The 13,471-nt window shown below is 40.4% G+C and overlaps 1 protein-coding gene, 1 long non-coding RNA gene and 1 pseudogene across 4 annotated transcripts in view; 1 reads left to right on the plus strand and 2 right to left on the minus strand.

The window, feature by feature from the left end:
* LOC120077887 overlaps window positions 1–2,693 on the plus strand; it is a 13,143-nt pseudogene extending 10,450 nt beyond the window's left edge.
* Window positions 1–13,471, minus strand: part of LOC120077886 — a 47,906-nt gene that overhangs the window by 21,326 nt on the left and 13,109 nt on the right. For both annotated transcript variants that reach the window (XM_039031984.1, XM_039031983.1), the window contains exons 5-6: window positions 10,329–10,486; window positions 2,700–2,865 (exon numbers count right to left, since the gene is read on the minus strand). In XM_039031984.1, coding sequence (XP_038887912.1) covers window positions 2,700–2,865; window positions 10,329–10,486 — 324 coding nt within the window. The remainder of the gene's footprint in view (window positions 1–2,699; window positions 2,866–10,328; window positions 10,487–13,471) is intronic.
* On the minus strand, window positions 5,966–9,898 carry LOC120077888. 2 transcript variants are annotated; one of them, XR_005481848.1, is made up of 4 exons: window positions 9,800–9,898; window positions 8,841–9,579; window positions 7,877–8,776; window positions 5,966–7,551 (listed from the first exon to the last, which is right to left on the minus strand). It is a non-coding gene; the product is annotated as an uncharacterized LOC120077888 (long non-coding RNA). The 2 variants fall into 2 exon arrangements; XR_005481847.1 differs by having other exon boundaries at window positions 7,877–9,579.

Consider the following 13,471-nt stretch of genomic DNA (forward strand, 5'->3'; position numbering starts at 1 on the left):
CTAGTCCTGTTCTTCCCACTAATCAAGTCCCTTGGATAACCTACTACAGGAAGAATCTCAAGAAGGAAACAGTGCCGCCTGTCGCCTCTCCGGCTCTAGTTCCTGAGTCTGACTCGGTCTCAGTTCCAGGTATGAATATCCCTGTTTGTGATATTGATGATTGTGTTGAGACTGATAATTGTAGAATGGATAGAGATGTAGAGATTGATGCAGATAATGAGAAAATAGAGGGAACTGAGGAGGATGGAGAAACTGATGGAAAAGACAACACTGAAGAAATAACTTTAGCAAATGAGAATGGTGGAAGGGAAGGTGATTGTGTGGGAAATCCTTCTGAAAAAAGATCCATAGATCAGACGGCTGACTGCAGTAAGGAACGTGGAGAAGAGGAGAATCGTGATGCATCTCTTGATCTTCCAATTGCCTCGAGAAAAGGGACTAGGTCATGTACAAAGTTTCCTATGCATAGTTACATGACATATAGTAACCTATCTCCTAAGTTCAAGACTCTTACTACCAGTCTAGATACGGTAATGGTTCCAAGTACTATACAAGTTGCCATGGAAACTCCCGAGTGGAGGGCTGCGATTATGGAAGAAATATGAGTCCTAAAGAAAAATGGAACATGGGAACAGGTTATTCTTCCTGAGGGGCACAAGACGGTTGGATGTAAATGGGTATTTACTGTCAAGTACAAATCCAATGGCTCGATTGACAGATATAAGGCGAGACTGGTTGCCAAAGGCTTTACCCAGACCTTTGGTATTGATTACTCTGAGACATTCTCTCCTGTGACCAAACTCAATACGATCCGGGTGCTATTATCTGTTGTTAATAAAGATTGGCCTTTGCACCAGTTGGATGTGAAGAATGTGTTTCTTAATGGAGAACTCGAAGAAGAAGTCTATATGAGCCCTCCACCCGGCTTCGAACACCAGTTTAACCATCGGGTTTGTCGATTGAAGAAGTCTCTATATGGGTTGAAACAGACGCCAAGAGCCTGGTTTGACAGATTCACCACGTTTGTTAAAGCTCAAGGGTATGATCAGGGGCACTCAGACCACACGTTGTTCACAAAAAGGTCGAGTTCAGGAAAGACTTCAGTACTTATTGTGTATGTAGATGACATTGTTCTGACTGGTGATGATACTGATGAAATCATAAGACTTAAAACGAAGATGGCTGAAGAATTTGAAATTAAAGATCTGGGAAAATTGCGATACTTTCTTAGGATGGAGGTGGTCCGATCGAAAGAGGGTATATCTGTATCACAACGAAAGTATACTCTAGATCTCCTCAAAGAAACAAGAATGACTGGGTGTAAACCTGTAGACTCCCCTGCAGAGTATAATGTCAAACTGAGTAATGTTAATAATGGAGCTCCTGTTAGAAAGAAAGATATCAGCGGTTAGTCGGGAAGTTAATATATTTATCTCACACAAGACCTGATATATCATATGCCGTGAGTGTTGTTAGTCAGTTCATGCAAGCTCCCTATGAAGAACATATGACAGCAGTTGAACGCATCTTACGATATTTAAAGGGCACTCCTGGTAAAGGTCTTCTGTTCAGGAAGTCTAGTAAACGTGGTATAGAAGCATATACAGATTCGGACTGGGCTGGATCTGCTGTTGATAGAAAGTCTATGTCTGGATATTGTACGTTTGTCTGGGGCAATCTGGTCACTTGGAGAAGTAAGAAACAGGGAGTGGTTACCAGGAGTAGTGCAGAAGCCGAATACAGGGCCATGTGTTTGGGGATATGTGAAGAGATCTGGTTGAAGAAAGTATTAACAGATCTTCGACAAGACAGTGAGCTTCCAATGAAGTTGTTTTGCGACAATAAAGCAGCAATAAGTATTGCCAACAATCCGGTCCAGCATGATAGGACTAAACACGTCGAGATTGACAGACATTTCATTAAAGGAAGATTGGACAATGGAAACATATGTATTCCCTACATCCCTTTAAATCAGCAGATTGCAGATGTCCTTACAAAGGGGTTGTTAAGACAGAGTTTTGATTACTGTGTCAACAAGTTGGGTCTGATCGATATTTACGCCCCAACTTGAGGGGGAGTGTCGAAAAAGGGTTTGTTTGCCCTAGGGAAACATTTGTAATTTACTTATGGGCCTAGGGCTTCCTATCTATCTATTTATTTGAGTAGTCTTTCTGTATTTCAATGTAACTTAAAAATAAGATTCAATTGTGGTTTTTTCTCCCTGGCCTAGGGTTTTCCACGTAAATCAGTCTTGTGTTTCTCTTCTTCTATTTTTATTTTTATCAGAAACTAATCCTAATTCTAATCAATCATGGAAGCTAATCCCAATCCTAATCAATTAAAGATTTGACCATAATGGTCTAATTTACTTTAATCGTACTGCATAAGAATTGCACTTCAAGTTCTTCTGGTGAAGGCTGTCAGCTCTGTCATCCTTGCTTCTGATGACATGCGGGATTTTTTTCACTGGGATGATCCCCTTCTTAAAATATGCATTCCAATGGACGCATTAGCAAGGTCCACTATCATTTGGGCCCAGTGTGCTGAATAAGGCATTTGGTCATGATCTTCCTCCTGTCTACACTTATCCAGATTCAATTTGTTGTAAACTTTTTTGCCCTTCGTTATGTGCATCTAGAACTGCATTTATTTTCTATATGCATTGTCAGAAATTAGGTCAACTGAAAAGTAATTAACACCTCGAAATAGACAGCTTTATCGGTAAGAGTAAGTTTTCCTGGCCATGCAATATTATTCTCCCATTTTAAAACAGGTCTCTTCTTGCTGGAACCAATGCATAGGATGTTCTCACCAAGGAACTGTCTGTTATCTCGAACTCGATATAATTTTCGTCCTTCATGGACCCTGCAGCCAAACCAACAGAAATTAAGTTTCAAAAACATATTAAACCTAAGATTCAGTACAATTTAATGCATGCTTAGACCCAAAAAGTAACCATTTTAACAAGAATAGAAAATTAGAAAATTTTTCAACCAAAGTTCTATATTGTACACAAAACAGTTGTTCGGGTTCAATGGTCCATGTCTAGCACTTTCCTACTGATATCATAAATCTTCTTATCTATGTAATTCTTGCTATTTTCCATCAAGGTGCATAGTCCATTGAGGTTAGAAAAGTAAAACATGAAGCTGGATCCGAGTTCATATAGAAAAATTTTCTTTTTAATCATATTCAACAGCATGTCTAGTGTAAGGAACGGTGGATGTTGAAAACGGGAGGAAGAAGAATAGTGGGTGTCAATAAGAGAGAAGCAATCAAGAAAAAATGGACAAGGGGAGAGGAAAAAGGAGAAGGCGCAGAAGACAGGGATTTGGAGAATATGAGGGAAGGCAAGGGAGCAAAGAAGGAGAGTGATGTAGCCTAAAGAGCTAAAAGGAGAGAAATATCCAAGAATCAAATCAAAGTGTTTATTGTGAATCAAAAGTTGCCAATACAAAAAGACAATCTCTCTATTTATAGAGAATTGGAAAGCAATCTAATCCTAATCCAAATCAATCAAAGAAACCAGTCTTAATCCTAATAAAACAAAGAAACTAATCCTAATTCTAATTGATCATGGAAACTAATCCCAATCCTAATCAATTAAGGATTTGTCCATAATATCCTAATTTACTCTAATACCGACTACGTCAGAGAGAGAAAGAGAAGGAAGGAGGAAGGTAGCAACAGTGGAGGGAGATGAAGGGAGGATGCTAAGATGATAGAGATCCAAAAAACGGGCTTACTTGGTTGTAGGGTTGCAGAAAACCCTATTGAACCTAATCTAAGGCTACAAGTAGGAAAAACTGATGAAATAAAGGACAAGGAATGAGATATCAAAGACTTGTTGGAAAATTAATTTATTTGTCTCATACACGTCCTAATATTACATATATTGTGAGCAAGGTTAGTCAGTTTATGCATGTTCTTGGCCCGACTCATTTTGAAACTACCTACAGAAGTTTGAGGTATTTGAAAGGGTCTCCTAGAAAAGGTATTTTATTCAAAAGACATAATCACTTCCAAATACAAGTTTATACTTATGCACATCGGGCAGGAAGTGCTATAGATAAAAGATCTACCTCTGGTTATTGTTCCTTTGTTGGAGGAAATCTGGTCACTTGGAGAAGTAAAAAATAGAATGTGGTGGCCAGACGTTGTGATGAAGCAAAGTTTAGAGCTTTAGCTCATGGAAGCTATAAAGGTATATGGATTAAAAGAATACTTGAAGAATTGAAGTTTTCATTGAAGACACCTATACGAATTTATTGTTAAGTCTGTGACAATAAAGCCACCATCTCTATTGCCCATAATCTAGTTCTACAGGATAGCAACCTCTTTGTGAGCACATCTACAACTTGCTGACTTGAAGGAACATAAGGAATGCATATACTTCCATTGTCCAGTCTTTCCTTGATGAAATGTCTGTCAATCTCAACATGTTTGGTTCTGTCATGCTGAATTGGATTATTTGCAATACTTATTACTGCCTTATTGTCACAAAACAGTTTCATTGGAAGCTCGCTATCTTGATGAAGATCTGACAACACTTTCATCAACCAGATTTCTTCACATATCCCAAAACTCATGGCCCGATATTCAGCCTCAGTGCTACTTCTGGCCACAACTCCCTATTTTTTTGCTTCTCCAAGTCACTAGATTACCCCAAACAAACGTGCAATACCCGGTGTTGACTTTCTATCAACAACAGACCTTTCCCAGTCAGAATCAATGAAAGCTTCAACACAACGTTTATTGGACTTCTTGAACATCAAGCCCTTACTAGGTCTTCCCTTCAAATATCGTAGAATGCGCTCAACTACTGTCATATGTTCCTCAAAATGAGCCTGCATAAACTGACTGACAATGCTAACTGCATAGGATATATCGGGTCTCGTGTGAGATAAGTAGATCAATTTCCCAACTAACCGCTGATACCTCTCTTTGTTGACATGGACACTGTTACCTGTATTACTAAGCTTTGAATTATACTCAACCGGGGTGTCAACTGGTTTACAACCGGTCATTATTGTTTCCTTTAGTAAGTCAATAGTGTACTACCATTGGGACACTGAAATCCTTTCCTTTGATCGAGCTACTTCCATTCCGAGGAAATATCTAAACTTCCCAAGGTCTTTAATCTCGAATTCTTTGGCATCTTTGAGTCTCATAATTTCATCATCATCATCACCAGAAAGCACAATATCATCGACATACACAATGAGAACTACAATCTTCCCTGAAGTTGACTTCTTTGTAAATAGTGTGTGATCTAAGTGCCCTTGGGCATATCCTTGTCCTTTGACAAAGGTGGTAAATTTGTCAAATCAAGCCCTCGGAGACTGTTTCAACCCATATAGAGACTTCCTCAATCGGCATACTTGGTGTTTGAATTGATCCTCAAAACCGGGGGGGAGGACTCATGTAGACTTCCTCTTCAAGTTCCCCATTAAGAAATGCATTCTTTACATCTAATTGATGCAGAGGTCAATCCTTGTTTACTGCAACTGACAGTAATACCCGGATAGTATTAAGCTTAGCTACAGGAGAGAATGTCTCGGAGTAATCCACACCAAAGGTTTGAGTAAAGCCTTTGGCAACCAACCTGGCCTTGTATCGGTCAATCGTTCCATCAGACTTATACTTTATAGTAAAGACCTATTTGTACCCAATCGTCTTGTGCCCTTTAGGTAGAATCACCTGATCCCACGTTTCGTTTTTCTCAAGTGCCCTCATTTCTTCCATGAGGGCAGCCTTCCATTCAGGAGTTCCCATTGCAGCCTGTATGCTACTCGGTACCATCCTTGTATCTAGACTGGTGGTAAAGGACCTAAACTCGGGTGACAGGTTACTGTACGTCATGTAACTGTGCATAGGGTACTTCGTACATGATCGAGTGCCTTTCCTCAGCCTATATGCTACTCGGTACCATCCCTGTATCTAGACTGGTGGTAAAGGCCCTAAACTCGGGTGACAGGTTACTGTACGTCATGTAACTGTGCATAGGGTACTTCGTACATGATCGAGTGCCTTTCCTCAGGGCTATCGAGAGATCGAGAGAAGCATCACGATTTTCCATACTGTCAAGTTTCCCACTGTGATTGATCGTTTGCTCAACAGGGATTTCACCTTCAGAGGTCCCTTCATATCATCACCATCTCTGGTATCATTCTCATTTTCCGAAATTGTTTCCTGATCATTATTCTCAGTTGTCTCTCCATCTGCCATGGTGGTGCTATCAGCACCTTCTTTGCCTTTTTCCTCTCTGCAACCGTTAGTCTCAGCACAAGTATCAATATCATTAATTTCAAGAATACACGTACCTGATGTTGGGTCTGATTCATGGACCAGAGCCGGAGATGCATAGGTGCCGTTGTTTCCTTCCTGAGATTCTTCCTATAGTTGTTATTCATAGGACTTGGTTGGTAGGAAGGACAGGGTTGACATATTCAGGAACCGGAGATGACTCTAAGGGAACTTCATATGTGGACCAGTTAGCCTCTTCACTAGAGTTCTCCCCCTGAAGATGGCTAATGGGAAAGAACGATTGATCCTCAAGAAAGGTGATATCCATGGAAACAAAATATTTGTGAGATGACGGGTGGTAACATTTATACCCACGCTGGTGGAGAGGATACTCAACAAAGACACATTTTTTAGCACGAGGGGTGAATTTTGTGCGGTTTGGACCATGGGAATGAACAAAGACAACACAGCCAAATACCCGAAGCGGAACATTGGAGACTAAACAAGTAGTTGGGTATGACTCTTTAAAACAATCCAACGGATTTAGAAAATTGAGGACTCGAGAGGGCATTTGGTTGATTAAGTGGGTGGCAGTGAGAATAGCATCCCCTCATAGGTAAGATGGAAGTGATGTAGACAGCATTAAGGAACGGGCGACTTCCACCAAATGACGATTTTTCCTCTCGGCTACCCCATTCTGCTGAGGAGTGTAAGCACACGAACTTTGGTGGATAATCCCTTTAGAGGTGAGGAAGTCCCGGAAAAAGGCGTTAAAGAACTCCCGCCCATTGTCACTTCTAAGAATTCCAATCTTTGCATTAAATTGGGTTTTCACAGTAGTATAGAATTGCTGGAATATTGACGACACCTCAGACTTATCAGTGAGAAGAAAGACCCAAGTAAGCCGAGTGTGGTCGTCTATAAAAGTGACAAACCAGCGTTTCCTTGTGGAGGTGGTGGTTGGTGAGGGACCTCAGACATCACTATGAACTAAGGTGAAGGTCTAGACGGTTTGTAGGGCTGAGAGTGAAAGGAGACACGACTCTGTTTGGCATGAATACAAACATCACAGTTTAAAGAAGATATATTAATTTTGCGAAATAAATGTAGAAACAAACATTTTATGTATTGAAAATTTGGATGTCTTAAGCGATAATGCCACAACATAAAGTCATTCTCAAAAGTAGAAAAATTTAAAGAAATGAGACTAGTCCTATAATCATTCCTAGAAGAAGCATCATCAGTCAGGAAGTAGAGCCCCCTATCGTGCCGGGCAATGCCAATCATCGTCCCCGAACTCAGATCCTGAAATAGAACAGAGTCGGGTGAAAAAACTGTCTGACAACTCAGATCTCTTATAATTTTACTAATAGACAATAAATTATATGATATCTTAGGAACATGCAACACATCACGCAGTACCAAACCCTCAAACGGAGACAGATGTCCTTTCCCTACAACAGGGGCAAACGACCCATCTGCAATTCTTATCCGTTCATTACTAGCACTCGGACAGTATGAAAGAAATTGATCAGATGAGCCAATAAGATGATCTGTAGCCCCTGAGTCAACAATCCAGGGTTTTTTTTTTTACCATTAATGCTAATAAGGCCAAAAGACTAAATCGTACCTGACTGTGCAATGGCACTAACCCCAACTGTACTTAGATTGGTCTTACTGTCTACTGGAGATTGATGCTGAGGATTCTCATTCGCCGAGTCACTCACTAGGGCACGTCCAGGGTTTGATTTGTCATGTGACTGGCGACGTTTACTATTTGGAGGTCATCCATGTAGCTTCTAACACTGATCTTTTGTATGCCACGGCTTTTGCAGTGTTCATAGACAGGAGTGGGTTTCTTATCGCCGTCAGAGCTGGACGATTTTGTAGCAAAGGCTGCAACCTCAGTTGAAGTGCTAACTGGGTTGTTCATAGCACTCGATCTGTCCTCTTCCAGCCGTATTTTTTAACATACTTTCATGAGAGAGGGTATAGGTCGTTGGCCCAATATTCGACTTCAAACAACATCGAATTTAGAGTTCAATCCAGCTAAGAAGTCATAGACCCGATCAGCTTCTTCAATCGTCAAATACTGAGCCCCATCTTGTGCACAATTCCAAACTATTTCTCGACAAAGATCCATCTCTTGCCACAACAGGGATAGTTTATTAAAATAGGAAGTTACAACCATGGTCCTTTGTTTGCATTCGTGGACCTGCTTGCGTAGAGTGTACAGTCGAGATGCATTCTGCCTTTTTTAGTAAAGCTTCTGCACAACATCCCAAATATCCTTGGCAGTTGCAGCATACAATAATGGTCTGCCAATTTGGGTTTCCAATACTGTTAACAAGAACTGACCGTAACAAGGAGTCTTCCCTTTTTCAGATACGTTCTTGAGGATCACCTGGTTGGGGTTTTAGTATCTCCCCCGTCAAGTACCAAAACTTATGTCTCCCTTCCAGTGTCATTCTGATTGATTGTGACCAGTAAAAATAATTCTGGCCATTCAACTTTTCTCCAATGATGAACCCTGTAGAATTGCCCATTGAGCCAAACAAATAATTCGTATTGGGTAAAACAGAGAAAGAGTTTACCGGATTCTCAGAGTAGAATTCTGGTTGTGGATTCGTGCCAAGAACTGTACCAAAGTCTGCTACTTGCTGTTAGAGATAGGCGAAACAAAGCCGAATCTCACTAGGGCATTGGGTCGCGCCGTTGCAGCTAGGTGCGACTGGACCTTTCTATTCATTGGGGCCCGGTACTGTCACCGGTTGGAAGAAGTTAGCTGAGGGAGCCTAGCCCCGAGCATCAACCGCCGCGGAAGGAGCCGAAGGGAAAGAAGGAACAGAGTCAGCGCGGCTAAACAAGGAACCTTCGAACAGTGGGTTGCTGGAGGAGATCCCGACTGGACGCTGTGACTGAAGGGATTGCGCCGGAACCATCTGAAAATGTCCATCGGCTAGGGTTTGCGCAGGTGGAAGTCGCGATCGAAGGTATCCAGCCGCGACCTCTGGGTACGACTCATCGGTTGGGCTCGACGTGGTCTGTTGAGGAGCGGCTCCAATCGACTGGGCTTCAAGTATCGAACGGCTCTGACCACCGATCGACACTTCGATCTGGGATGGACAACTCGGCTGGCTGCCTTCGAACAGCTACTAGACCTGAACGGCGGCTGGAATAAGATGAGGCAACGCGGCTTGGAGGTAACGCTCGACGACTGCCTAGACTGTTGCTTTGATATCAACGTTTGCGGCTCTACTGATCCCACGGTGACTGCTGAAGAAGACTGTGGTTGATTCTCGTCGATGATGGCTAGGGTTTCGTCCCCTTGCTCTGATACCATGATAAAAAAGAAAACGATAAACGAACACACAGTTTACGTGGAAAACCCTAGAATAGGGAGAAAAAACCGTGATTGAGACATATTTTTTATTATTGGTTTTATATACAGTACAAGAGAACAGGCCAAATAAATAGACAATGGGAAGCCCTAGGGTATAAGAAATTACGAAAAAGTCCCTAGGGTAATATGCTATTTTCGACAAGAACTAACCGACAAAAATTGACACATTGGTAATCAGCATCGGTTTGGGCCCAAAACCAACGTCCACCAACCAATGATCACCTCTCTCAGGAGAAGGAAGTAATCTGATAGAAGACAAAAGATAGTATAAAGAAGCCCATTCAAGAGTCTCCAAGTCATTGAGAAGCAGAAGCCCATTCATGGAAGTATCAACTAATAGTCAAAGTACTTGATCTAAAAGCTTGGTATTTGTTAAACTACCTGGACTAAATTATTTATTTTGAAACTATGACACCAAAATATAAACTAATCTCAAACTATATGATCAAAAGAGAATTATACCTAACAATAATAATGATGATGATAATTAAGCAATTCAATTCAGAATAAGTAAGATTTGTATCTTGTACATGAAATAGATTCTCATGTGTGGTGGACCAAGCAACAAAAAAGCCTATACAATATCTTATTTTCATTTCATTTCACTACTAAAGATAAATAGACCTAAACAAGTGTACCATGGCCAAATAAAAGATTAAGAGAGAATTACGATGCTCACTTGAGCAGTTCATCAACATATTTGAGCCACAAACTCAAAGAAATGCTCTGTTCATCACCCGCAAGGGCCTTGAATAGATTATGTACCGTGGATCGATCTGCAACACCAGAAATAGCTGGTGCAATACGCGTAAACGCCTCTTCTCTAACTAACATCTTCTGCAATACCAAAAGGAACCATTGATATAAAGCTTGCCAATTTGCTCATCAAATAGTGAGTTACTAAATTTTCTAACAATTGTCAAACAAAAAGGTTCATCCCCAGACATAGAGAAATGAGTTAGAAGGCGCATGCACATCATGGACTTTGTCCATTATTACCAGTTACCAAAACTCCGTAGCATCTATAAAATCATATTCCTTCACGTTATCATTGGTATTAAAAAACTATTTTGACACATTACATTCAGTTTAAACTTTAAAGTTATATATGAAATATTCAAGCATCATTTCTTAAAGGATATATTATTCAATAAGATTGCACAAGTTGATTTGGCTAGCTCCAGACAGATCTTGTGATCAATCATTCAAATCTTGATATCATCCTTATTTTGAAATATGACACACATGCTCCAGTTGTTCCTCTCACCCCAAAGATCTCACAAATAAACCTATAGAATAATTATAGAAACTCCTCAAAGTCGAAGTCCAAAGAGAAATATGAAATCTAACCAAGCACCAAACATCTGAGGGGTCCCTCTCTTAATCTTTAAACACATCGTTGTTCCTCTCACCCAAAAGATTCCACAAGATAGCTCACACCCTAGCAAGCCATTAAAATCGGCACTTTTTATGAAAAGGCTATAATCGTATGCCACAAGGTAGTAAACTCAAGGTGAAATTGCTACAACCGTGCAGCCAAAAGGGCTCTAGTCCTAGCTTTTAAATTCCCTAATAATATGCCCCCAAGGTTCATAGGTTTTACCATTGTTATAGTATGTATGATGAAGACTGGAAGAATCTTGGAGCTGAAGTTTGTTAGGAACCAAGGTAATATGGGATGTCTTTGTCCCACATTGGTTAAAATGGGATGACCAATGTGGTACTTAAGTGGCTTGGCTCTCCCATCTCAATAGCTAGCTTTTGGGGTGTGGTTCTCCAAGGTACTTAAGTACCTAACAATAGTATCAGAGTTGGTTGTCGACGTTTTTTAGTGGAACCAACAAAGGGTTTTGACCGGGTGTGGCCGAGTGAAGTACCGCCGGAGTAGCCACCGGGACGTCGGTTTTCCGGGGATGGGGTATTGTTAGGAACCAAGGTGTATGGGATGTCTTTGTCCCACATTGGTTAAAATGGGATGACCAATGTGGTACTTAAGTGGCTTGGCTCTCCCATCCAATAGCTAGCTTTTGGGGTGTGGTTCTCCAAGGTACTTAAGTACCTAACAAAGTTTTTATTCATTGCTTGAAATGAGTGATAAGTTCCCTTTAAATAGGCCCAAAAGGAAAGGGCTTGTACACACCTAATTAACTAACTAACCTAACCTCCTTTAAATAGACCCAAAGGAGAAGGGTTTTGTCACACTTATTCTAAAATTAAAACTGAATTTAAAAAGAGAATACAATCTGTCATTTTACAAGAAATATCCAAAATACCTTTTTTACAAGAGATGCCCAAAATACCCTTAATATCCCTACATCAACTCGGCCCCCTTAGAATTAAACTCGTCCTCGAGTTTTAAGTTGAAAGCTTGAACTCATCCGGGGCTTGATAAGGGAAGATGTCTGCAACTTTGAAAATATTGCTTATGTTGAATGAAGATGGGAGGTCGATCTTGTAAGCATTATCACTGTATTTCTCAAGGATAGCAAATGGTCTGAGCTTTTTGTCATTAAGTTTGTTGTATGCTCCTTTTGGCAAGCGGTCCTTTCAAAGATATATCATTACAAGATCTCCGGGCTTGAGTGAAACATGTCTTTTATGACTATCTGCTTGAGCTTTGTATGTGGAGGTTGCTTTCTCTAGGTGGTCAATGACTTCCGAGTGTAGTTCTTGAATACGTTCAGCAAGTCTTTCAGCTTCTTTTCTAATATCTACGTTAGAAGGAAGAGTTGTAAGATCAAAAGTCAAACGAGGGGGTCTAGTGTATACAATCTCAAATGGACACTTGTTGATCTATTCTGCATGTTGTAAACAAACTCCACTTGTGCAAGGTTAGTGTCCCATCGTTTTGGTTGATTTCCACTTAGACATCGAAGCATATTACCCAATGTTCGGTTTGTAACTTATGTTTGACCGTCCGTTTGTGGGTGGCTTGAAGAGCTAAAATTGAGGTTAGTGCCAAAACGTTTCCAGAAACTTTTCCAAAAGGAACTCATAAATTTGACATCTCTATCAGACACAATTGTCTTTTGAATTCCATGAAGCCTGACAATATCTCGAAAGAAAAGATTAGCAATGTTCAAAGCATCATATGTTTTCTTATAAGGTACAAAATGAGTCATTTTGCTAAACCCATCCACAATGACAAATATAGAGTCAAACCCTCTTTGTGTCCTTGGCAACCCTAATATAAAATCCATCGATAAGTACTCCCAAATGTTAGTGGGGATTGGAAGAGGAGTATACAAACCGGTGTTTTGAGTGTGACTTTTGGAGATTTGGCAAGTAAAGCACCTTTTCACTAAATTGTTGACATCTTTGGGAAGCTGAGGCCAGAAAAATTGTGCGGCAAGGGTTTCATAGGTCTTGTCATGGCCTAAATGAGCTGCTAGGCTGCCCGAATGGGCTTCCATGATGATAGCCTCGCGTAGAGATCCTCGTGGGATGCATAACCTATTACCACAAAATAAAAAACAATCCAAAAGATGGTAGTCCTTAGGAGGAGAGTTAGAGAAACATTTATGCCAAATATCATGAAAATCAGGGTCATTCTCATAACAATTTGGTAGATGGTCAAAGGCAATAATTTTACTTTAAAGCATGGTAAGGAGAGATGACTTTCTACTTAAGGCATCAACCACTTTGTTAGTGATTCCAGATGTATGCTTGATGATAAAATCGAATCTTTGTATAAAAGAAATCTATCTAGCATGCATTCGGTTCGTGTTTTTATGAGAATGAAGGAATTTTAAGTAATAATGATCAGTTATTAAAACAAATTTTTTGCCTATAAGATAATGTTCCCATTGATGGAGGGCTCTA

Source organism: Benincasa hispida, chromosome 5 (genome assembly GCF_009727055.1).
Source record: "Benincasa hispida cultivar B227 chromosome 5, ASM972705v1, whole genome shotgun sequence".
Lineage (NCBI taxonomy): Eukaryota > Viridiplantae > Streptophyta > Magnoliopsida > Cucurbitales > Cucurbitaceae > Benincasa > Benincasa hispida.